The 25,715-nt window shown below is 39.6% G+C and overlaps 1 protein-coding gene across 4 annotated transcripts in view; it reads left to right on the top strand.

Annotated features, from left to right (window-relative positions):
- The window catches only part of BEGAIN (brain enriched guanylate kinase associated), a 172,288-nt gene that overhangs the window by 6,780 nt on the left and 139,793 nt on the right, over nt 1–25,715 (top strand). The window contains exon 1 of one of the 4 annotated variants that reach the window (XM_075426497.1): nt 2,510–3,253. The exons of the other annotated variants lie outside the window; for them this stretch is intronic. Within the exon in view, the coding sequence (XP_075282612.1) occupies nt 2,510–3,253 (744 nt within the window). Of the gene's footprint in view, nt 1–2,509; nt 3,254–25,715 lie in introns of those variants that run through there. 4 annotated transcript variants of the gene reach the window in all.

The raw sequence follows: 25,715 nt of genomic DNA, 5'->3' as shown, positions 1-25,715 counted from the left end.
ATCATCTGAAGAAAGAGAAGCAGCAGTATAAAAAGTATAAAAAACCCACAAGTGTAATATACCTTACCTAAGTTACTTATAACTTACAGCCTGTGATTTTTCCTATTTTTTTAAAAATACATAGTTGACTGATATACAGATGACATATTTCAGAACAAATGGGCTCATTCCTGACAATAGATGAGAATTATATGAGCCATTTTCCTTGGCTGTACCACAGACTTCTGTCAGATTCACACCTTAAAATTTGCACATATGCAATGGATAGCAGAATTTGTGCTTGTAATTAACATAGCTTTGTTCATGCAAAAGTGAGCCCAGTCCCTCATGAATAAAAAAGCTCTTCTCCAAATATGTACAAGTCATTACAGATTCTGGCTCAAGAATGAGGCTCACTCTGTTTCTGAAACAGACATATTAATAAAGTCCATTAAAATTGCAGAACTCACACTTTGCCAAGCTTTAATGGATCCTGGAGGGCAAAAGACCTGAGATGCATTAGTATAGATCCTATATTTTTGGTATAAGCAAAGCTCCTGTTTGCTTCAGTGAGTGAGTAATCACAAGTTTGCAAAAGTGCGTATTAGGACCTACTGAAAAAGCCCTAAAATCTGGCTTTACAAGAAGAGAGTAGTGCTTTATTGTTCCCTGACTGCGTTGAAAAGGTCATGAAAATCTTTGTGTTGACAATAGAAAGCATTCGCCAGCACTTTAAACTGTCACCATTCACATTCAAGTGGGAGAGGAATAAATTAATCTAAAACAAGACAGTGTGAACAGGGTTTATGCATTTTAAGCCACATTGTCACTGGGATCAGGATGATGTTTGTAACATGTAACGGGATGGCACAGTCCCATAGAAATTATGGAAGCATTTCAGAAAGTAATTCCAGTAAAAGTAATTGATTTTTCATGTGTTAAAAAGATATTCTTGTCCCCCTGTTATTTGCAAAATTAATGCTCTTACTCTGTTAATTTGAGGGATTTGCAACACTTCGGCAGCTTTTATGAACTATGATTTAAACGAGTCCTGGAATTATCAACATGGAGACAATAAATTCTGTGCAGTGGGCAAAGTGACTTGTAATGAGGGATCTAAATACAATGTCCGCTTCAAAAGCTAGTGGACCTGCATTTCAAACCAAACTGCTACTGACCTGTCAGCTGTGTGTGATACTTTTAAATGTGATCTTCTTTGACTTTTTTCCCCCTCCTTGCCACCTTCTCCTACTCCTCAGTCACTTCCAGGGATCCTCCTCATGTCACCCTGCCCCAGTGTTTAAGGGACGTCACTCAGGTTTCTGTTTGTGATTCACTTCTCTTTTCTTTCTCCACCTGCTGCATTTCATTAGTCAGAAAGACATGGTGGTGGCAATGACAGTCATGTAAGATGATTCCCACCAGAAAAAAAGTGTTAGATGTCTTGCTTTCACCCTTAAACTAAGGAGATGACAAAAAACCCTTTTATCAGTCAGTTCATTCTCTGGTCAGTTCCTGTGGTAACACATCATCAGGACACTCCAAACCTTCACGTTGACTATAAAGTCAGACTATAGCCCTTAACATTGCTTAAACTAGCCTTTAGGTTCCCGCATGTGCAAAGCAAAAATAGAAATTCTGCACTTCACAGTTCAGACTTGCCTGTCTGTGAATACAGTAAAGAATGTAAAGAGCTTCACATGTAAGGTACTGGAAAAAACCCTCATGACTACTCCAGATTCACTTACAAAGTTGAAATATTGCACCTCACTTTGGATTCAAACCTTTAAAAATTATTTTAGAATGAAAATTATGGCAAGAACAAGCAGGTAGAAAGTGAAAATCACATTCTCTTTTTCCTTTTTGGTCTAGCAGATCTGTGACTAAGCTTTCTAATAGAACAGCAAACACTAGTAGCACTAGGACAATATAGCATGACCTTCTCTGCTATCGGATTTTAAAAAGCCCTGAAACAGAACCACCCCAGACTTTACTCAGTGAGAATTGATCTACATCATGGTAGTTCAGTTTCCAGTTCAACAGACAGGAATATATTGTATGCTGCTTTGGATCAATGAAAGCCCATGCTCATCCACTAAGCACTCAATGCCCTGGAAAATTTGCATGTCCTATAGATTCTGCTCATTAATACCGTTAATTAAAAAGATGAGAAATTTTATTGATCTAATTATGAAACATATGCATAATTTGGGATGCATACGGGATAAAATGTGGTGGCTGCACTGTTATGCCTTTCAAAGTCATGGCTATTGTCTCACAAGATAGAGAAGGATTTGTGGGAATGCCACTTTCACTGATGCCAGCTGACACACAGACACAAAAATAAATGGAGTCCCTGTCAAAGGGCTCCATTTCCCCTGTTAAGCCAGAGGGTGCTGTGCCTGGAAGACTGGCCAAGCAAGAGGGGATTGGCAGGGTGACTGAAGAAAGAGCATGCAGTGCATACACAGCCACATGTGTAGCAGAGGTAGGAACTGATGCAGAGAGGAAACTCTCTGGAGATTTGACCATGAACAGTTACTCAAAACGCTGCAGCTCCAGTGAGGACAGCTTTGAGTTACAGGGTAGCACAAGGTCAGAAGCTAAAAGCTTTGTTAAAAGCAAAAATAAGGATGAAGGCTATCGACCTCATCGATCAAAGCACTGTCAGAAAGGGGGTGAAAAAACCCACAGACTGGAACACTCTTCTCTATATCCAGCAGAAGTGGGAAACACAAGCCAAAAGCTCCAGAGGCAGAAGAAGACTCACAAGAAAAGCAGTTCCTCTGCATCTGATTTGAGCTTGGTGAGTCAAGGATCATCAAGTTCATTGTCTGTTGTGGAAGAAAAAATAGAAGCTAAACTCAAATTCTCTCAATTTATTAATGAAGTTACTTTCAGAGTGCTTGATCCCATGAGCCTGAGGGCATACCGAGCTGCTAAATTGAAAAATACCTTTCCATCCAGTGCGAGAAGCCTAGATGATTTGCATATTAAGAGATACTCTCCTGAAAGCTGGAAAGAGAACATTCTAGATGGGAAAACCCATGAAGAAGTAGACTTAGAGAGTCTGAGAAGTGACGACATTGTGGCCGGAGCACGAACACGCAAGTTAGAGAAATCCTTGTCCCTGGATACAAGTCCCTCTCTCAGGTCACTTGATAATGGTGCCTCATGCAGAACAAGATCTGGCTTGCCTATAGAAATTATGATTTCTCAAAGCAAAGACATGCCGGCCACAAAATCTGCGTCTCTGCCTAGAAGTACAAGCATGGTGAGCTCTCTCTCAAATCACTTCTTTGGGTGGTATGTGACAATTACTTGTGCATTAATGTGGCTACTTCAGCAGTGTTTCTGTCTTGCTGGGTGGGCTCTTACTGTGTACACAAACTTTTATCCAGGGTGAAACAAACACAGAGGGTTTATTTTCAGTAGCTGAAGAAACCAGCTCTAAGAGGTATGGGAGGAAAGAAAGACAGGATACAACTCCCTAGTCCTTTTAGCTTGGTGTCTTTAAGGAAACTTTAGAAGATTAAACAAGAAAGATATTCCTGCATTGTAATGAAGCATGTATATAACCAGGTCAGCTCAATATGAGCAGTCAAGGCACCCTCAGAAAAGGGTGAAGAGAGTTCTGTGACAGACTACTCAGATAGCTAAGCTCACTAGCTTAGAACTTGCTCTGATATCTCTACACCAAACAGAAATGCTCAGTTAGTGTGTTTAAGTACTAGCCAGAGCTCTGGCATCCTGAAAATCTTGCTAAGGTTTGTATGTCTGCAGTTAAGACATCTAAATTGATAATTTCTTTTCTGTTTTTTCTGAAAAAAGTGTTAAGATCTGAAAAAGAAATAAAAATGCTGAAGCTTTCTTCTATGGTGTGGTCAAAAATATTTATGTTTTTAAATTTTTCTTATGAGATTCTTTCTTTGGTTAAGGAAGAGGCTTTTGAGCCTATGGAGGAGGGCAAAGGGAAATTGTTGTTCTTTGCTTGCATGGTGTTGTCAGAAATTCTGAGCTGCCAAACCTTGAACAGAAATATTATGCTATTATGTCTCCAGACAGGAGTTGTAATCCTGCTAAAACAACAAAGGTCCAGGAACTGTTGCTTTAGACTATACACATGTGCACAGATGTTGCTAAACTGGGAGCTGCTAGAGCTGCATTGTTCTTTAGAAGTCTATTAAAATTTAAAAAAGAGAAACAAAAGGTTGTCTCTTTTCACAGAGGATGGTAGCAAAAGGAGAACACCCCAGTCTTAAGAATTTAATGCAATCTACAGCAACTCAAGTTTAGGATTTTATAGGATGCCCTTGGATGTTTTAATTATCACCTGTCAAAGACAGCCAGAGGGAGAAGAGGTGAAAAACAATCAAACACAGAGAGAATTTGTGTACTGTGTCATGTCACAGCTCCACAAAGGGAGCTGTCCTGCAAAGGGGTCAGGGGTCTCCAGCCTGAGCCCATGGCAGCAATACGCATTTTTCACATTTCAATTAGCCATCTGTCAGAGCATTTCTTCCAGTGGACTTGTTCATGCTGTACAGATTGGAACATCCAACAGATCGAGTACTAACTGACTAAACACTCCCGAGTGCTCTGTAATTCCACTCAGTTAATGCAGGCATCAGTCTACTCCAATTTAAGGATCAGCCTGCTCTAAATCTAGTCATTTAAATTAAACACAGTAGTTACCAAGCATTTTACCTCAACAAACAATGCCTCAGACTGCAGAGCACAACATGAGAAAAGAAAGGAGAGGCAGGGCGAAAAAAACCAGCAAAACATGTTCAGCCGCATCTACAGATATGTGTCTCCTACATGTGAAAAACTTTGACATCAATGCAATTTATTTAGTGCAAGTCCTCACCTGAAGCATGCCTAGTAAGAAGCAGAACAATAACTGTACAGACAGTCTTGGGTGCCATTATTGTGAAGATTTTTTAAAAAGTACTTGGTTATGTAATGTTCATTTGAATACACATATAGAACATTGCCTAAAACTGTTTCAAGTTTTAGTTGCCAAGTTGTTATTCATATGCAGAAGATAATCTTCTAGAGGAAGAAATGGATCCAGTTACATTGACATAAATATAAAAACAAGATAGCAGAGTTATAACAACACCTATCCTGAACAGCATGAAAGAACATGCTTGAAAGTTTGAGGTTAAGAAAGCTCCCCCTAGTAAAAGACATGTGACTTAGAAGAGGAATGCTGTGACATTGCCTCCTGTCGTTTTCTGAAGATCCCAGAGGTGTCCACAACTGTGTCAGCACTACATTTGATGTGTCTGTATTGGATCCAGATCCACTAAAGTGATTTTCAACTTTCAGACTTCTGAGAACTGGTCAAAACATTCAGTACATTTCTGCAGCAGGTATTTATTGTTTTGCAAGCAGATGCCACTGAAATGAAATCTCGCAAAGAAACCTGCTTCACTGTAGATCTATGCAGAGGAATTTCCAGACAGCTAGCAGTATCAAAAAGGATGCTTCGTTTAGTGACTGAAATTAAAGGGAATTCTGATAGGTAGAACGCAATTACCAAGTACGATGGACATGACATTGCTATGGTCTAAATATTTTAGTAACCTGGCAAGTGGGATGAAATTATTTCTCATTTCTATGTATCGATCTAAATTTGGAGTCACTGGATAAATAAGCAGGAAAGCAAACTGATTTAACTAGGTGAAAGCAAGCCTCTGAATCCACACCAATGTAGAGCAGGGTGTGCAACTTGAGACTGCGTCATACTTCCAGGCCGAAATGAAATGACCTGTTCAGTAGGCTGAAAAACGCAGAAAAATTCTGGAAAGGGTTGTACGCAATGGAAACTCTCTCAGAATTGGGAAGATATGCTTGTCAGAGTTTGGCAAAGGACAGATCAACTCAGAAAGAAATGTGGTTGTGTCCAAACAATATGTATTTTCCTCAGATCCAGGGTATGTTTCAAAGAAAGCCAGGCATGAGAGGAGACTGGTCTGTGTCTTTTAATACATGTTTTATCTTAAATACATTTGTTTCAAGTAACAAGTGCCTTCAGGAAAGCTTTGGATACCACTGCTGTTATTCCAGGAGGAAACTATGGGTAAAAATTTAGTTCTTAAATAATCATACAGGAGACTAACTTCACACCTGAGAAAGTCTGCAGCATCTCGAAATTTGAATCAATCTGAAAATTAGATTTCAGTTAACTTCTGTCATACATGAATGAGGATCAACTTTCCAACTAGATCTTGTCTTTATGTGTCTACTTTTACCTGCACAAGGGACCTTATAACACAATGTTAGACACTGATTCTTCTGGATCACAGGAAAGAAGTCCTATTTCTTTCTTAGAAGAGCTGTATCTTTCCATCTTGTAAGAAACTATCAATAATACACAGTCTGTGTGCAAGAGGTCTTAGAAGCACTTAATTATTGAACTCATCATTGCAACTATATGCACACATATCCTAAGGAATTGTGCACTTGTCACCTGAGGTCATGACATTACCTCATCACACAGAATAAGAGAGGCCAATCCTGATCTATAAAAATGACTTAGTAAGCTGCAATATCCCATCTGACTTGCTAGTAATGCAATGTTCCAATTTGGTGCAGAGGATGTCTTAAAAGCAAGCCTGGGTTGGAATAATGGCACTTCTACAAAATATTTTGGAAGTCAAGACTTCAGGTGCTATAAAATATGCGTGAATTGGGCAGGTGGTGAGAGGGCATAAAAGTGGCCTTGCTCCATAGAAACTAACCATGCTTACGGAGACATGTCTGAGAAGAATTTAGCCACATCCATGCAGAGCTGCACTAATGAAGGCAGAGCCAACAAAAATTGCTAATTACCTAAACAGCATCATTGCTTGAACATGGACTCTTTCTGAACCCAGAGTGATGTGTCTGTGTGGCAACACATTAGGTGGGTTTCTCAGCTTGGTTTGGCACCTGCTTCAGTGTTTCTTCTGTATTTGACATACTGCAGCTACCAAGTTACATGCATCCCTGCTTGTCTCACATCTCCATGTATCTTTCATCTCTCAAATGATTTACACAAGTCTCATCACCCAGCTCAGGCTGATGCTATAGACACCTGTCAGGACAAGGCACCTGCAGAGTCACTGATACAGTCGTGCTGCCTCCTGTGTGATTTAGTCTCAAGGACCAAACTTTCGCTCCACATAAGCAGTTCAAATCCCTCCTGCTTAGCAAAATTACCTGAAAACAAAGTATTAATTCTCAGTTTGATTTCAGTCAATGTATGCCCTAAAGTATTTAATTCCTACAGCCCTCAAGATGGAAGGGGACAAATGACAAAGGCTTGCATCCTTATAAAATGCAGACGAGTGAAGTACAAGCTAGAATAACATCCCTTTTCATTTCTCTTACAAGAAATGAATATTACAACAATTATTGTAAAGAAGAAATATGACAAGTGTAGATATTTATATAGGATATCGAGAAGGTTCAAATCCTGATGAAGTATATATCTGATCCATGTAGGCTGTTTAACTCTTAGTGAATCCTATAGGTAGCCTACTGAAGTAAAGTGTTAGACATTAACACAAACGAGGAAAGTGATACTGACTTCTGCTCTTTCTGCATGAGGATTCCTGCTGTTCATTACAGGTTCTCTTACAACAAAGCTGTAGCACAGGGATGGCTCTCTGAAGGTGCAGTCATCTTTAGAAATTATAGCCTCACACACCCGAACTTCCCAGGTGTGAAGGTACCTAAGTCAGAGTAAGACTGTCCTGTGAAGGCTGTGGTAGAAAGCCACAGCAGCAGAAAATGCAACTCATCTTCCATTTCTAAAAAAATTCAGTTTCCAGGACACCCAGTTCTAACAGAATCTCACTGAAAGAGCAGACGAGATGGTGATTTTTGATGCTCTAAGCCAAAACTCTTTTATAAAAGACGGCTTTCAAATACTCTAAGCTGTAAAATCTGATGGCCAAAAGAAATGACCTTGCTCCATCTGAAATCAAAGACAAACCTTAGTTTGCACTGATCAAGCTATCTTAAATATCTCCTCAATATCTGAGAAGACTTGGCAGTGTTCAGTTTGAAGCATGTAGTAGTACTAATTGTACCAGCAGCAGCAAAGCTAGGGCAAGATGGAGCTCAGCGAAGACTAACAGTTCAAGTATTTACCCAGCTTCATCAGTTAATTATAGCATGCTGAATCCTATCCTGCATTTTGTTTGTGATATTTACAGTACAGTCACAAGATATGGGAAACCAAGAAGGCCATGTGGATTTCATTTATAGTTAACACCTCTTGTCCCAGTAAAGTGGTACTGTCTCCTTTTTCCACTGCTAAGAGGAATGCAGCAGCCATGTACTGTAGGAGAGATCAGCATAATGTTTTTAGAGCAGCAGATGTGACATCGTTTTACAAGCAACAGTATGAGCAGATGGTGTTTAGAGAGTTCTCCTTGCCTGCTCTGAAACACCTCCGTTGGGTCACTAATGGATCCTTCGTCTAGTCGAACACAGTGCATAAAACTACAATGTTCCCAGGATGACGCATATGGTCATTTACAGCTTCTCAGCTCATCAAATACAAATTAGATCAAAATCTGCTTTACAGAGCATAGACATCTATAAGCCAGTACTCAAAAGAGTAAGCTATTTATTCAAGACAGGATAAAACAGAGTCGGAGCTGCTTGACAATAAAAAGAATGTTTATTCAATGAAAGTAACTATCTCACCATAAAGCCCGCAATTTTTTAAGTTAGAGTTTGTACTTGGATTGTCCTCCCTCCCTGATCCCCTCCCCCCATTTTTAGAGACGAAGGGGAGCAGCAAGTGAGTTAGGAGGGAGATGTCTGGATAAAGGAACAGACACTACTACAATGGTGAATTTCTGCACAGGATTCAGGGCTCCAACCAGCTCATAAAAACATTTTCCTGTCAAATCTATTATTTGCCTTCAGAGCGGCAGCTGCTCAGCCAGAGAAAAATGCTGAGCGCATGCAGTTCACATTGATTTCGATATCTCTTGGCACCAGCCACATGAAAGCAACATTGGCAATCAAAAATGTTTAGTGTTCCTTTTCCAGTGATTTTTGTTAACATGACTTTTCCCCTTCCTTTGAGTTTGAAAATCACTTCTCAATTGCACTCTCAATTTTTGGGTGCCTGTAGAAAGAAACGGTACTTTCAAAGTAATGGAAGCTACAACAGGCTTATAACAATTACCATCAGTGGAGACGGCTGAAAACTGCAGAGCCAGACAAGGGAAGGCAAAAGAGCAAGAGGCAGAAAAGACCAATAGCTCTTTCTTCTCTGGTCCAGGTTTGGTCTAAAAGCTTTTCTGTGCAATTTATGAAAACAGATTTTGAACGTGTTTCAACCCACTTCTCATTTCTTCCTTCAGCCAGCAGCCCGTGTTTGTCATGTTTATGAAATGGTTTTTCTTTGCCCTGCCGTAGTATGGCCTTGGTATATCACAGAAGCAGAAGACTTCAGTGTGCAATGACTTTCTCCCACAGACATATGCAATAACAAACACAACATTTTCATCTGGTCATCATTGTGAAAATCTCTGAATTCTACCACAAGAACATTCCAGTGCAGGGGACTGCCCAGAGCCAGAGGTTGCTCTGATTTATTTTTCGCTTGTGACTGATATTTTTGCCCCACTCATTCTAAGGTTTTCGGCTCTGTCAAAATTCTGCCTACTGACGAACTGCATGAAATTAACAGAAAAATAGATGTAACCTTGCTCCCCTCCCCACAGTGCTCTAACTTCTAACTTTAGTAAAATAAAAGTTCACGTCTTAATGTGAACGTAGCACAGCATACATTTTGGGGACAGAAAAGAGGGAACCAGTATTACATTACTCTGCCAAAGCTGCACTTGAAATACTCTGTTTTCACTGTAGGATTGGTGCTCCGTGGCTTTATTCCCACATCAGAAACTGTAGTATTAAAACACTGAGAAGGACAAATTTCAAGAGCAGAAACTTTTACGAGTTACAGCATGGATTGGAGGGTTTTATACTAAATGTGGGCCTCAGAAACAAAGCCTACCTGACCCAACACCATGACTCTTGTCTCAGAATATCAGGAACTGCCGACTTTGTCCTCAGACCTTATAAGGAGAAGCAAGATCCATTTGGGAAGCTGTCTTATGTTTATGAAATACGCATTTTTTTCATAAAGCTCTAAGAAATGGCATTTTCACAGACTAGTTCAGACATTTGTTTCAATGACTTCCTCTTTGCAAAGGGGCTTAAATTTGACCTTCTCAGATGAAACTCTTCAGTGCCAGGAGTTTTAGATGACAGGAAAACACATCTTGTGGATAAGAAAAAAGCAGCAGATGCCATAAATCTTGGCTTTAAAACAGCATCCCATGACATTCTCATAAGCAAGGCAGGAATATATGGGGAAAAATACTAAAAGGTAGATGCAAAACTGATTGGAAAATCTTATTGAGAGGATAGTTCATAATATTCAGTTGTGACTGGGGTCTCAGCAGGACCAGTACTATTTGGTATTAGCAAGCAGATGCATTTGCTTTGAGGTTCCATTGCTACCTGCCTACAGAGAGTAAATAAAATATCCAGTTCTGTTCCTTTGTCTCATATGGAAACTACAGATGTGCATTTATACCCCTGTGTAATACTCTTGTGGCCATGCTTGTGAAATTTCCAGAATACTGACTTCCCAAGAATAAGCAGGCACTTACTAAGTTAAAGGAAACTTTCCCATTTCTGCAAATAACCCTTGGTGGAAAAGCCTTCAAGTCTCGTTTTCTGTGTCATAGAAAACTTATTCAGCACCTAGAATAGACAGAAGTTGTTTAAACATCCCACTGTGTCTCCCACCCCTCAAATCACCACTGTATCTACAACTGAATTTGTTTCCTCTTTCACTACATAAAGATATTCCAGAAACTGTTTGCTGCTTAATGCTGAAAAAACTCAAGCGAGCTGGATACAACAGCATTGGAGTACCTGTTGCTGAATAGCTAGCTCATAGACTGTAGTCTGCAAAGCCTTCTGTTCTGTTGGACAACAGCTCTCAATTTCTGACAGTAAATTCAGTACTTGCAAAGATAAATGGAAATTATTCAAATGCACATCTGTATCTGTTGAGCTTATGAGCTGTTTGCATTAATATTTGATGTTAGTTGGGCAAGAATGATCAGTAATATGGCAGTCTCTGCCTCCTGCTCCCTGCTTGGATAACGAGAGCATTTTAAACAAAAGAGAATGAGGAATAAATACTAAGCCTGTTCATATAACAACACTTGCTCTCCTGAAAATAAGGAGATGTTTCCCCCTAGGAACAACTATTCCCGAGATAACTGTAGTAACAAAACCCTGCTGTGTGAACAAGGTTAAAATGAGCAGCTATTGAGGATTCAAAAACTGATTCACAACCACTTATTTCTAGAGCAGCCAGCCAGACCTTCGCAATGCTTACTATGCTGCACTGTGCTGCGAGCTCACAGAATGTAGCAGACAAGTCCTATTTCTGGAGACTCCGAGCTGAATCATAGTCTTGCAACAAGAAAACCCGAGCTGCCTGTAAGCCAGCAGACGAAAGAAAACAGCAACAGCCACTGGTGAACAGTCAGGGGCTGGAGGGCACCAGCAGGCCTTAATGGTCCCAACTACCTGAGGTGTCCCTGGTGCTGCCCACAGCCCAGGGCCTCAAGTCAGCCCTCTGTGGCCATTAGCCCCTGCTCTAGCAAAGCTGCAGCAAGGCCGGTCTCAGCTTCCCACAGCCCAGCCCTGCCTGGCCATGGGCCCCATCAAGCCAGGCCCACCCACAGGCCCAAGGCCAAGCCCGGCACAGTCCCCAGGGAGGTGCCCAATGCTCAGGGCTGGGGCTGCCCTCAGTGTCCCTCAGCTGCCCTGTTCGTGGCTGGGGCCATGGGACGGGCCCTGGCTGGCAGGCCCTGCCCTAATGGACCCCAGGGGAGCCCATGGCCGCTGGGCCCCGGGGAGTCCCTGGCCCCGACACGGGGCAGCGGATGCGGGGTGGATGGAGACAGTGCTGTGACAGACACTTGCTTCCTGCCGCTCCGGCAGAGCTGATCCCTGAATTGCAGTAGAAGATAAAATATTGTCCGGTACGTGAGAGGTTATCACAAGGAGGAAACAGAATCACCACACTGCAAACCATGCAAAGCCAAAGTTACTCACTCATAAGGAATTTACATGGAGTAACAAAAAACTACTAAAATTTTGTTCATGGATGCCCTTCTTAAGCAGTAAAATGAAGAAAAGACCCTTCATTTGCCTGTGGTATGTCCATCTTCTCCACTTTTCAGTATTTTGAGGTTTCCTCTTGCTTCTTTACTTGAAGTTGTAGTAAACAAAAATGAATGCTAAACCAGTCACCAACGTTACATGAGGGAAGTGTACAGTCCATTACAATCAATGCAGTTAATTAAAAATACAATTAAAACAGAAACAGTAATGAGACTTGGGACACAATAAATAATTAAAACCAAATGAGTTTGGCTCTTCTGTTGAGCCACTCAGTCCCCAGTTAAAAGTAAATGGCTTTTTACTTCATTGATAGCTACAACAGCAGACCTTAGGCAGCTCTAAGTTATCCTTCCAGTGTTAAGGTGTAAGTGCATAAGCCCCCCTTCCCACCTTCCCCTTGCTTTACCCACCTTCCCCAACGAATCTGCTGTTCAACTCCCAGTGCTGCAAAACTGGGACCTGGGCTGAAGAGCTGCAAATACAGAGCAGGAAAGAAGCATATGGTGGTAGAAAATAACAAAAAGCCTATTAATTATTCCAACAAAATGTGAAACTTTCCCCTAAAGCAGGAGGGAACCTGTTGGCAAATTATTATTTATCTGTTTATTTACGTTGGAAATAGGCAACGGCAGAAAGAAATAAGACTGTTCTCCTCACAAGCTACTGGCAGCTTTTTTATACTTTGCTCATAACCGTTTCGGAGCGTAGGAGCTAGCATTGCAGGAAATAACCTGGGAAGGAAAGAGGCTTTGTTCTTCAAACGCCAGGCCTTCAGAACAAATGCTGGGTACTAACATAGCTAAATGCTTCATTTCTGAGCTCAGGTCTGCTGGAATCATTTTTATGGGTTATTGTGTCTCTGTCTGATATTACCACAGTAGTGTTACAGCTCTATAAATTGTGTATTGACAGCCGTGGTGGGTTTCCTGCTTCTTGTGTATTCATTCACATCTGAAGTGCTCCTTCCTGGAAGGAAGGAAATAAATCTCTTCCCCATGTTGGGCAATGTTAGTGACAGCAGGATGCTGAGAAGAAAGTTTCAGCTTTCACCTTTACATTGCATAACTCCTCCAGTCCTTTTAGCAAGAAGAAACAAATGAACCCTTCTAGTTGAGTCACTAATTAATAATACGATAATTTGCTGAACATCATGACAACTAGGGATTAAGTGTTTTCCACTCTTATTGGACTTCTATCAGAAGAAAAACAACAGGTAGCTCTTCTAGTAACTCAGTTATTTTAGTACCACAGATCGATTGCTTGATTCTTGCATTTCTCAAAACTATAAAGCCTGAGAGCTATAATAAATATTACCTTGTGTCCTCTAAGCTATGATGGAATATTATGAAGGTGTATATGCACTGCTGTAAGATGTCAGGAAGAACTAGTTAACAAATACCTTTTAAATCCTTACTTTCTGTTGAACAACAACTGTTAACCCCACAGCTGTTCCAGTGCTGATTGCTGTTTTGTGTACCGACAACTATTTTCCAGATGAGCATTGCTGCAAAATGTAGCTAAAATTGGACATGGATTTATAGGGTTTATCACTATGTGTGAGACCCTTGTATTAAATCCGGACAATAATGGAAGAACCTGAGACAGATGAAAGCTTTCCTGAGATGGTCAAAGCAAGGGAGAGCATAATACTGGCTTTTCTTACAATTGCTTCCACTGATCTATTGTGTAATTTTGGGTAAAGGCCCATTTTGATGCTATCTCAGTTACTGTAGCTGTAAAATAAGAATAACTCTTGAAGTTAGCAGTTTTGTGTAGTGTTTCAAGATCCTCTAATAAAATGGATGTGTTGCAAAAACAAACCTTAGAAAGTGGAAGGAATTCACCCATAGAATGATCAAATAATTAAACTTATTTGCATAGTTTGAGGAGTCCATAAGCTAATATACACCAGAAATTTTTCCCGTACCACTGTAGTGCTTACCAAATATAAAACCAAAGCACCTGATCTATGCTGCTTAGGACCTTTTCTGTTCTTGCTACTCTTAAGTGTTAATGCCTTGCTTTGGTTTTTGTTAAAAACTTTAAGAGGTACCCTGTTACTGATAATGTATCTTTTCCTAAACTACAGAACAGAAAATTAAATTATGACAAGTGCTAGAATATTATGTAATCTCTATGTCTGAGAGGAAATAACTTTAAGAACACTGTGTGCAGTCCGGTCAGCAAGGTGAAGCGCTGCAAGATGCTTATAGGTGAAGGTACTGGTGAAGGTGTACTTATATGGGTATATGTACAGGTGAAGGCACAATTTTAGTTTGGTAGGAGCAGGTGATAAATTTTCTAGTGTCATTGAGGTACAACTGAGGCTTGTGTTTACTGTCATAATACCTCAAGACATGGGCAACTATTTATTTCACTCCTCAGTTTCCTAAAATTATTTGAAGTGAGCAGCCCTTTTTCAGTGAGAAGTTTTGCATAAGTGTCACTCCCAGGTTCTTCTTTCAGCAATTAAATTAGACACATATTTGCCAAAACAATTACCTGTTTCCACAAACCTCTGTACAACTTTCTTTTTTTTATCACAGTAGACAGGTTGACACTTAATCGTGATATACCGTTTTGTTATTTCACACTTAATATAGCTTAGGAACCTCCTAGTCATAACAGAATTTTTAAAAAGCATAGGTATGTGCCTCTCAGATGACAGGAAGGAAAAACTAGGGAATTATTGTCTTCTAGATTGCTTCAGTTTGTTGAAAGGATAATTTCTCTATGGCAGTAAGCAGTTCTTAGCTACAGACCAGTAAGTCTGGCTCTTTCTGATGTTACCTATAACCTCTTATCACATTAACTCTTTCTTCCAGATCACGGCATCCTCTCTGCAAGCCTTAGTAATGGCACAAGCATTACATTTTCTAGGGAGATTTCTTGGGTATCAAATATAACAGCATTTTCCAACAAAGGTGTTGGATTTGCACAAATATATCTGCAATGCTGTCTTCATTGCTCTTCTAAGGGCATCTAAATCTATAAGCATATTAATGCCCATGTGTGCCATCTAAATTTCTCTCCCTAAAGAAATTATTCCTTTGTACTTACGTAATTACAGTTGTGTGTATGTAACCAAAAAACTTAAGTCAAGTCCATCTATAATGCCAGTGCTCTGTCAACCCCTGAAAACTTTGACCTACATGGAATGGCTGCAGGATGTGGCAAATTTATCTGCCTTATCTAAGGTTAGTCCCAAGCCTTCAGGCAGTCAGTGCTAGTTTTGCCAGCCACAGCCCAGGACTTGCAGCCTCTCTGAACTGTGAGGCTGAAGCAGTTCAGACTTAGTTCAGTCACAGACTTTCTATATTTGCACTTTCCTTTTATAGCTCAAAGTTAAAAATATCTTATGTTTCTATGTCAAGTATAGCACTCAAACACCTGTAATGCAGTTTTGCAGTTAAATTACTGCGTCTGGATTAACTGGAAACTATTAACTTCTGTAAAAGTACAGCAGAACTTGCTACTGTCAGGAATAAATCTACCTTTTTTATTATCTTGCTTTCCATTGTCATCTGTTACTTTCACAGATGATAGGTGCACCATTAAAATCTTTTGCAGTTTTCTTCTGTATTTCCAAAAATACACAATTTAGCAGACCTTCGCAGAGCTCTGCTTCTCATTATACTATCTATATTTTTTATTTACAACTAGTGCAATGGGGTGTTAAGTGTTCAGTTTGTGGCTACAGTACTTCAGATAAATTCTCTTTATTCAGTGATGCATTTCCACCTGTCTCCACTTAATAGAACACATTAAAACTTAAGTGACAGCCATGTTAGTGCTTTATGTTAACACTTTACCACTCAAAATATTAAAAGCAGAAAAGAAAAAAGAGAACTCAGGCAAAGAAAGAAACAAGTGATAAAAGAGTTCTAGGCTTTCATGCACTCGTGGCATAAAAGCCTGAAATTATCTATCACTGGGTTTTATTTGTTTGTGGAAAAATATGATTTGAGGATTATGAAGAATACTGTGAATAGGAAAGACCAATGATACTTGTGCTGTTATCAGCAATGTACAATTGATTATATCCACTATGGAACCATTCATTACTGAGACATGAAGTCAAAAGCAAAGCAGTAGGGTATGGGAACCTAATCTTGCATTCACTGTGGGGCATTATGCTTTCTGATGTGTCAGGCAGTGAAACAAATACAGGCACACAACTACTTACAAGTATTTGGAGTCAGCACTCATTCTTTGGGTTGTATACCAAAACTGGATAAGAAGCATGTGACATAGTTCTTGGAGGCAAGAGGGGGAGTAGCTTTGGGTCTGGTTGATGGTGGTTTCCCTGGGATTTCATCACATTTGAGCTGGTCAGCCTGGCAGCCTGGTAAGCTTGCAGCATCCCCCGCAAGCTTGTCTCTCCCCTGAGGACAGATTCAGATCACCCCAAATCTCTGCTGCCAGACACCCTACTGCACGAGTGCTGCACTTGAGCTGCTCAGTCCTGCAGTTCCCTGAAAAGTGTCCAGCTGCAGATCTTTTTGTGGGCCTGGAGAAAGTTCATCCAGGAACTGGGGAGCAGGGCACATGCTGAGGAGGCCATGTTCATCTGAGTTTTTAATTTCTTAATGGGAAAGTGTGATGTAGCTTTCCTATTCTGGAGCCATGGGAGAAAACCTGGCACTGCTAACAGCCTTTGTCCCCAGTAATCCTGATTTTATGTCACGTGAGACTTCCTCTTGCAATCTCCCTCATACCCCTGTCCTGCCATGCTTTTAATGAGAGGAAAACCCAGCTACTCATTCCAGAAGGAAGAAACAGTGTGTTTCAGTCAGGTCTCCAGAATTAACAGAGAGGGACTAGGACCAAAGGATCAAAAGGAGTGGTTGCATAGTCCTCATGGAGCCAGAGTCGCATTTTATGCTTCATTTATAGTGACCCATTTCTCAGTCTGGGTCTTGCATAATCATGGCAGGTTGGGAGGAAGGAATTAAACTGTGGTGTTTATTTTCCCCAAGCTCAATAAAACGTCATCAGTCTGATAAGAAATACCGTGCGGTTTCTATCCCTATCAACAGTGTCAGCTTCACACTCTGTCCAACATTCCCTGAAGGACTGATGAGTTTAAAAGAGCAGCTGTTACAGTCTTTTACAGATACTTGATTTAATATGACACAATGCTTTCCTTCAAAAAAATGTATGGAGCAATAGTAGCAATAGCAATAAAACTCTTTCTGAGTGAATACAGAACTGACTAACAGCTCTCTGAAGGGTTGTTTCAAAGGAAATCACCTTACAAGGGTCTCAGAAATCAAGCCTAACAATATTAAACCTTTTCATTGATGATTATTAAATTATAATTCATTCATAGATAAGACAAATGTTGACAGTGAAGTAAATAATGATGAGATTAAACAGATTCCATTTTTCATTTTTTGAAAGAACACTAGTATAGTCAATGATAAAATTATACATCTAAGAGTAGGAAGGAAAGGTCATACTTTTAGACCAGAAGACTGTAAAACATACTCTGTTGAGGGTCAAGAAGGAGTCCTGACTATGCAGCTGAAAAGAAGCTAACATAATCTTGGATTTAAAACTAGTTGAACAGGAATGTTAAAGAGGTATCTTCACCTCTGCACACATAATAGACAAGATCAGTGCTAGAAAGACTGACAAAAAATTCAAGGGTGGCATTGAAGAGAGATCCAAGAATTATCCCATGGAATAATGTGCATGGAAATGGATTCAAAGAGTGTATGCTTCATGGTCATTCCAAGCACAGAGGCAAGATTTTCTGGTGTGTAATCCCCCATTTCTTCCATCTCAAGACTTTCCTAAAGTTCGTGTTCTCCAAGTCACTCCAGAAGATTGCATGTGCTACATTTGCTTGGTCCTGGCGAGATCTGTAGAGAAGATGAGATGCTATTAGCTGAATCAAGAAGTCAGAAAGGACTGAGAGAGAAGTAAAATTTTACTGTCATTCAAAACAAGCTAAGAAAAAGAAATTGTAAGGCTAAATGGTCCAAAAGCTTAATAAAAGTTAAAGGTCAATAGGAGGTTAACACAGTGACTAGTCAGTCATACTTTAGCAATAATGTAGGAAAACAGATGAAGAGTGAAGGAAAAAAGCCTTAAAGATAGCACAAAGTTATTCAGAAAAATCAAGAGATGACAGATTTCAAGGAGAACTAACAAAGCTGGATGAAGGTATAGCACAATGAAACATAAAATTCAATACTGACAAATCCAACTGTTCTTCACGTCAATAAGTCTAATTTTATCATGGGAGAAAAGGCAGGAACAAAACAAAAAGCCCTCATGGAAAACCCAGTAGGAAGATTTTCTGAGCACTGCTGTAGTCAAAAAAGTTGGTAGAAAAAAATGTAATTTTTGTGACCGTATAACTCCAATCTAGACTACTGAAAAAATTTCTGATCCTCATCTTGCCAACACAAGGCAGAAATAGAAAGTGTTTAGGAAGGAGGAACTAAAAGTAGTTAAAAGACTTCTTTAGGAAGAGACATCAAAAAGAAAGGATTAAGTTTAGAAGAAACATACAAAACCATGAGTAGTAAAATGAATGTCAAGTGCTCCAGTTTCTACCTTCATAATGCAAGAACGAAAGTCTCAAATGACACAGAAAGGCAATAAATTAAAAACTGATCAAGTGATTTTTAAACAGAGTAAGTTACATATGGAGCTCATTCTCACAGAACAATCTGAAGGTCTAAAAGATCAATAGGAATCAGAGTAAAGCTAGACATGTATCTGAAGGTATATAAATCCTCAGGCAGCAAGATACAATCCAAATTCTACCTGATAGGAGTTAGAAAGTTCCTACTTACAGGTTATTCCATAATCACTCACTATGTTGCTTCATACATTTTCTCATGAAACATCAGGGATAAGACCTTTAGTTTAGATGGTATGATACCAGGAGCCATCAATTCCAAAATGCACCCCTGGAGACCATTGATGTGGAAGATTAGGAAAGAGGTGAGTGTTTAGGTCATCACGAAGCTGAATAAAACCATGCACAGTGGTAGCCAAATATGGAAGGATACACAACATCCATACCCTATATTTTTGCAGGGCTACTCTATCTATGAAAACATAAGGATATAAACAGGCAATGTTTGCAGGGCAAGAGAATGTCTGTTGGACCAGTTTGGGGAAAGAAAACAACAACAATAAAACCTCTTTATGTGTTTAAACCTTTGTTTCTTCCAAACAAAGTTTCGGGAAGATCCTGGCTTTTCTGTTTGCTTCTCAGACTTGCTTCAACTGATCTAATGAAATGTATTAATTCTCCTTATAAAACTTGACTAGCTCATTTCCTGTGTGCCAGTTATTGGTCTAAAGAGAAAAAAATGGATTTGCTTTTTGAAATAATGACCTGACAGCACAAAATGTTTCTTTCTGAGGGTTTGTTTGTCTCCATAATCATAGCCAGACTGCTAGACTGACCTCACTGCAGCCTAAAGAGATGATCCTGACAGCCCTTTCTAGTGATGTGTGAAGTGCAGGCTTACAGGCAAATACTTGCTGTCCCCTTTAGTTTACGACATAGAAGAGTGATGTCATCCTCTCCCTGATGAATACTAATAGCACTCTGGAAATTAAAGTGAATTCTCTACCCCAGAGGAATATGCCTGTTGGATGAAAGTCTGGAAGCAGTCAAATCAAATAGCGAAAATGGCAAACAGATCAATAGAGCCAGAATCTCAGTCTATAAATCTAGATCCTTTCCCAGCTGAAAAAGGACATGAGAGGATGGGCTTTCTCCAACTGGGTCTGGCATTTTCCTACAGTATATGTGAAAAAAAAGGCTCCTAGCATTTTGACTACAATTACGTAAATACATTAATACTGTATACTAAAATTTGACTTTTTACTGCTGAGCCTTTTATTTTCCATTTAGTCCTAGGTTTTCTAGATGTATCTTTTTTAACACTTTCCTGATTTTTGTTAGTTATCTCACTCCCTTTTGTGTTTCATATGAATTTTCTGGTTCAATGGTTTCTCTATCCTGTCACACTGGTGACAATGTTGCTTTCCCTGGTTCTCTTCCTTCTGTGCCTCATGTTTACACTGTTCAAAGCAACATACAGCTGTGTGAGATGATAATATTCTACCTTGAGGTTCACATTCTCACAGTGATTCTTTCTTTTTTTGGACATCCAGAAAGATATTTTAAGAAAATGCCATTACATACTTTGTGGTTGCTTATATGGTTTGCTGTTTAGTGGTCTGCCTGCCTCAGTTTATCAGGCTGATTCATTTCTCAAACAGAATTTCAGCACTAAAATCCCATCTACATTACTACACAGTATTTGGCAAATGCATGGCTTCCTTTTGTTTATTCCTGCACAAGAACAATTATTTTACTGCTTGCTATTCACAACTGTGTTGTCACACCAACGACCACTACAAATACAAACGTGCCTTCAGTTTAATTTATACCTAATTTAATGCCCCATTTCCTTGCCATAGTCAAGCATAAGCGTTTTACAGATATGACACTGCCTGTGATTTTTTTACTGAGTCCAGCTCCTTTTATCTCTGAAGGTTTCACAGTCCTTGGTTCTTTTCTTCTCTCTGCATATTTGTGATATTGGAAAGCATCGTTTACAACCTTTGTTTTACAGATATCAATAGAGAGATACTAAGACCCAAATCCATCTCCTGACTAGTCCCATTGTCACACAAAGAATGAGTTGAAAATCAAGATTTGGGAAGCTAGATGAAACGGAGTCTTGAACAACAGCAACATCGTCCATCTTTGATACAAAAAAATCAGTTTAAATGGAAGACATAATTCTTAACAGATACAAAATATATTTCAGTTTATAGACCTTAGCAAGATGAATCTTTATTAATTATATTTTCCGAGACTTCTTCATCAAATCAGTGCATTAATACTACAGCACTCCTAACTGAAATAGAATTAGAATTGCAACTGGTATTGTATGATTTTTTACATAAATATACAGGAAGATATAGTGACACTTGTGGTTCAGGTACACTGTAAGTTATAGGATGGGTGAAGGTTTAGACCCTAAACCTCCCTGTGTGAGTAAGGTTAATTTTTTTTGCAACAGTAGGGTTCAAGAGGCTTACTGGAAAGGAAATGCAAAGTAGATGAAGGAATAGAACTAAGGTTGCTAACACCCCCTTTGCCTTTTGAAACACTAGCTCTCTTTTTAGCTGACTTCTTAAAAGAAAATCACTATGTCTTCATTTAACCTTGACTGGAAAGCCAGCATGTGGTGACACTATTTATAAAGCACTGCTCACTTATTTATTAAAGTCCCACTCAGACATTCCTTGTTTGTCTAAACCCACGCAATATCTTCAAGTCTCTGCAAGTGACTGTCCTTGTTCATCTCTATGCTTTTGTCCTCCTCATGCCCAAACCTGCCATCCTCCTAGTAGTGATGGACACGACACAGTTCAAAAGATGTCCAGCCCCTTTGAAGTAATAACTACTAAAACAACCCATCCTCAAAACAACAGTTCTGGCGGCAGCGGAGGAAATTCCTGTTGACTGTCATGCTCTTTCCATTTGCATCTCCCCAGAAGCTCTTTTGGAGTAATTAATAAGGACACTCTGGCTGAAGTTACTTTGACGTGGCCTGCTAAGTCTCTTTTGTTGCCACTTGGCGAAGACGAATGTTCTCTGGCCCACATTAAAAACATTTCTTCTACAAGCACTCAGAGTCCAGTGACTTTCTATTGACCTTTGGTTAAAAAGTGCTGTTCTAAATGTCTCTGCAGCTCAGAAAAGGCCAGAACCTCTCTGTTCCCTACCCACCTTTGCCAGGAATTAATCAGAAAACCATTAGTGTAGCAAAGCACTGGAAGACACATTATTAAGGCAATAATACTTCTCTTATAAATTTGATCATTGCAACATGACATGTTTGCAGGTGTAGGCTGTCATTATTTGATACCTCCCTATTCTTCTTCTCTCTGTAGCCTTTTGGTTGGCCCTCCTTATGTTTCAGTCCCTTTTCCTTGTCTCATTAGCAGTCACCTGGGATGTGAACAGAAGACTCATTGACCTTGGTCAGTAGCACTGCTTCACATATGGTCTGTGGCTCAGAAGTAATTTGGGGCCACAAAGGAGGGCCGTCTGTATAATGTGTCTACCACATGAAAAGAAATCAAAAAAACTTCCCTGACGTTGGGGACAAGTTGCACTGTTGTGCTAAACAGAGATGCAGGCATTAAGAAAGAAATAATCTTGTCGAATAGAGAAAAAACATATTTCTTTACAGCCATGAAATTCCATCATCATTTTTTGCTAGTTAAGGGGTAGGATAAAAATAGAGAAACATTTTAAGCCTGTTTATGATCTTGGTTTTTCACTTACAATCTCACTTATAAATGAAGTTTGTAAAAAGCTTTCCTTTTGGATCATTCCAGTAATCACCTGACTGGTTCTATCTACTGACAGCACACACCAGAGAACTCACAGAAAGAAATTTTCTTACCTTTGCAGTAACTTCTAAAAAGACACTGAATGTCAGAGTTCCATACAAGTGTACATCAGACATCTGCAATATTTCTTGGCAGTTCCAGAAATCAAGAAGATCTGGAAGTACCTGTTTCTAATTACTCCAAAAAAGCCACAGTCCTCAATCACAGAGGAGGATCCCCCTTCACTTTACTTCAGCTTTGCTCACTGATTACAAGAACTGAAATTAGTGCCAGCTCATTTCAATATGCTACAAATAGAAGTGCCTTAAATAGAAGGAAGGTTCCCTTCTTTGCATTCCACAGCTCAGGCAGGGCAGTTCTGGAGGAGACACGCAGGACACTTCCTCTCACACACTTCACTTCTGTCACCTCTTTTTTCACTTTAAAAGAAACCTAACAGATATTCTGACCACAAATATTCAGTTGTCCTTTGCCTGTAAAAGCAATAAGGGGAAGCCTTTTTCTTCTAAGTGAAGCCTCTATAATGGATGTAATAAAGACCAAACTAATGAGATTCTATGGCACTTAAACAATAATCAGCAGAAAAGGATGAGAAATGCTATCATTTGTGCAATTATCACAACTGCCCTACAGAGACTTAGCACACATGTGTTCTTTATAGCACAACTCCATATGGTAAGATCCACTTTTGCTAATTCCGAGATTCCCGAGAACCTATTTTGTACAGTTTGTTCTCTTTGAACTCTTTTGTCTCTTCAGCAAGCCACAGTTGAGAGGGAAAAATCCTTTTTAAAAAAGATTTGTGAACTCTTCTCCTTATTTTTCAGAGATCTGGAATTTCAGTCAGTTCCAACAAGTTCTGCCTGGCACTACAGTCCTTCCTGCTTCATTCATTAAAAATAGCAATGGAGCAGCATGACTATATCCTTTGGGATTCTACATTAAATGCAGAGTCTTGCATCCTGGGCTGGCTTACATCTGTGTAGCCCTTTTGATGTCTCTTGGCACACCACTGTAGATGTCCCTCACAGTAGGCATTTGAATTGATTAACACACTTACTCCTTTTTTCTTTCCCTCCTGCTCTCAGGGCTGCACCCTGAAAGATTTACTGCACTTTGGAGGGCTGAGGCACTCTGTGGATGCTCTAAGGACAACATAATTGGTAAATCAAAATCTCCCATGAGGATGTGAGCTTGAACTTTGCTTTCAAGATTTATATTCTCTATTTCTCAGCATATGTATAACAGATTGTCAGAGAATAATCTCCTAATAAGATGTGTGTAGATAACCAGGGGAAGAAAGAGGAGCGGTACCTGTAAAATACTGTCTGCTAAAATTCAGACAGTAAATCTTGAGTCCAGCAAGTAATTAAATACATAAATAATCATACAAAGTTCACTGGGACTAGTCACATACACAGTTATGTGTATAAGCATCTGCACTATTGGGATTTAGTAATGAGAATCTAATGAAACAAAACAAAAATGGTTAGCAACCCAAACTGGGTTGAGTCACTGTCAGAACTGTACTACAGTTGCAGGCTAGTGCATTGTTATTCTGAACTGAAGATATAAATAAAAATTCCTTATTTCATTAGGTGTGGGTCCCAGTGTTTTATTTTGCAATAACTACCGGCATTAACATATTTTAGGGACTATCAAAGAGAAGATTCTTAAAGGATCTGTGGTTGCTAGGAGACTGGTACTTCAGTCCTGCAAATCTTCCACACTGCAAAGAGCAAACTGGCAATAATCAGGTTTTCCTGCCAGACAGCACTCAAACAACTGAAGTTTATGTCTTATTGTTTAAAAATTGTGATTTAACCTTAAATTTACAGAACAGGAAAATTTAAGATTGTTGGATTTCTGCAAGTAGGTATTTTATCTTTTATCTGTAATATGCAACCCTTAAATCCTTTTTTAATCAATAATACCTTGGATGTCTGATATCTAGAAACTTGGTTTCAGTGCACTGGCAGGTTTCAGCCAGCATAGAAAGTACTGAGCTCATTTAAGACAGTTCAGAGAGAGGGAGTATTGCCATCCCCAGGCCTGCCATCTCCATTCCCATACACGCACAACAGTTCACACCCTGAGAAGCCTCAAACCAGCACCTTTACCACCTGCGGCTCCCTGTGCCTTTGCGACCTCCCAGCTTATAGCTACAGCAATAGCAAGTGCATTTGTCTGCCCAGCACTTAAACATCTCAGGACACATACACCCAGTGACACAGGGGTGTCATTGTGGAGTTTGTGCCACATTACCTGCATTTCCTAATTTTAACTTCATTAAAGAACATACCGCGTATCTTCTAAACCAGAGTGATTTTGTTACAGTGTCTGATAGGGCACAGGAAGAATCTCAGAAATCACTGAAGGCTGTAATTTGGTGATCTCTAGAAGTTTGTATTCTTTATGACCCAGGAGCTGTGCTAAGCACAACAGCATGCTATTTTCAGTGAAATAGCACTTGTGATCAGAACTGCATATGCATTTTGTGCTTTACCGGATTATTCTCTTTAGTACTGTTTAAATAGGTATACCTTACAAAGATATTGACTTATGAAGAATGATGTTGATTTTCTCATTCGTGGCTTTTCAGTTGCTCAGTGTAACAACACAATATTAAACCCCCACCTGTAGTCCACTGGAGTCAGCTTTTTCACGGATTTTGAGCCTGTTTCTGTCTAACTGCAAATGCCTTCATTTCTTCTCATGCATCAGAATAGGATAATGTTCTGATCTGATCCTTCACTGTCCTCATCCAACACCACAGCCAAACTCTCTTCTCTTTCAAGTAAAAGTAAAGGTTTATGAAAGAAAGTGCTCCCGGGGACATAAGGGGCAGGGGAGAGGAAACAAAGACAAAATCTCAGCTGAAGTCAAAGTGTGCGGAACTGTCATTCTTTTCAGGAAAACTACAGCTTCCCTCAGAGTCTTCTGATAACATTCTACTTATTCTATAATGATTCAGACCTAGTTTGTAATTATATTTAAGCACTTTTTAGTTTCAATCTAAACCCTGATATTTCCATGCAATTACATGTCCTGAATGTGGTATTTGTCCTCCACCATGGTAAGATTATATAGTAACAGTAACAACG

The sequence above is a fragment of the Opisthocomus hoazin genome, chromosome 7, assembly GCF_030867145.1.
Source record: "Opisthocomus hoazin isolate bOpiHoa1 chromosome 7, bOpiHoa1.hap1, whole genome shotgun sequence".
Lineage (NCBI taxonomy): Eukaryota > Metazoa > Chordata > Aves > Opisthocomiformes > Opisthocomidae > Opisthocomus > Opisthocomus hoazin.
This window is presented reverse-complemented; position numbering and strand designations above follow the sequence as displayed.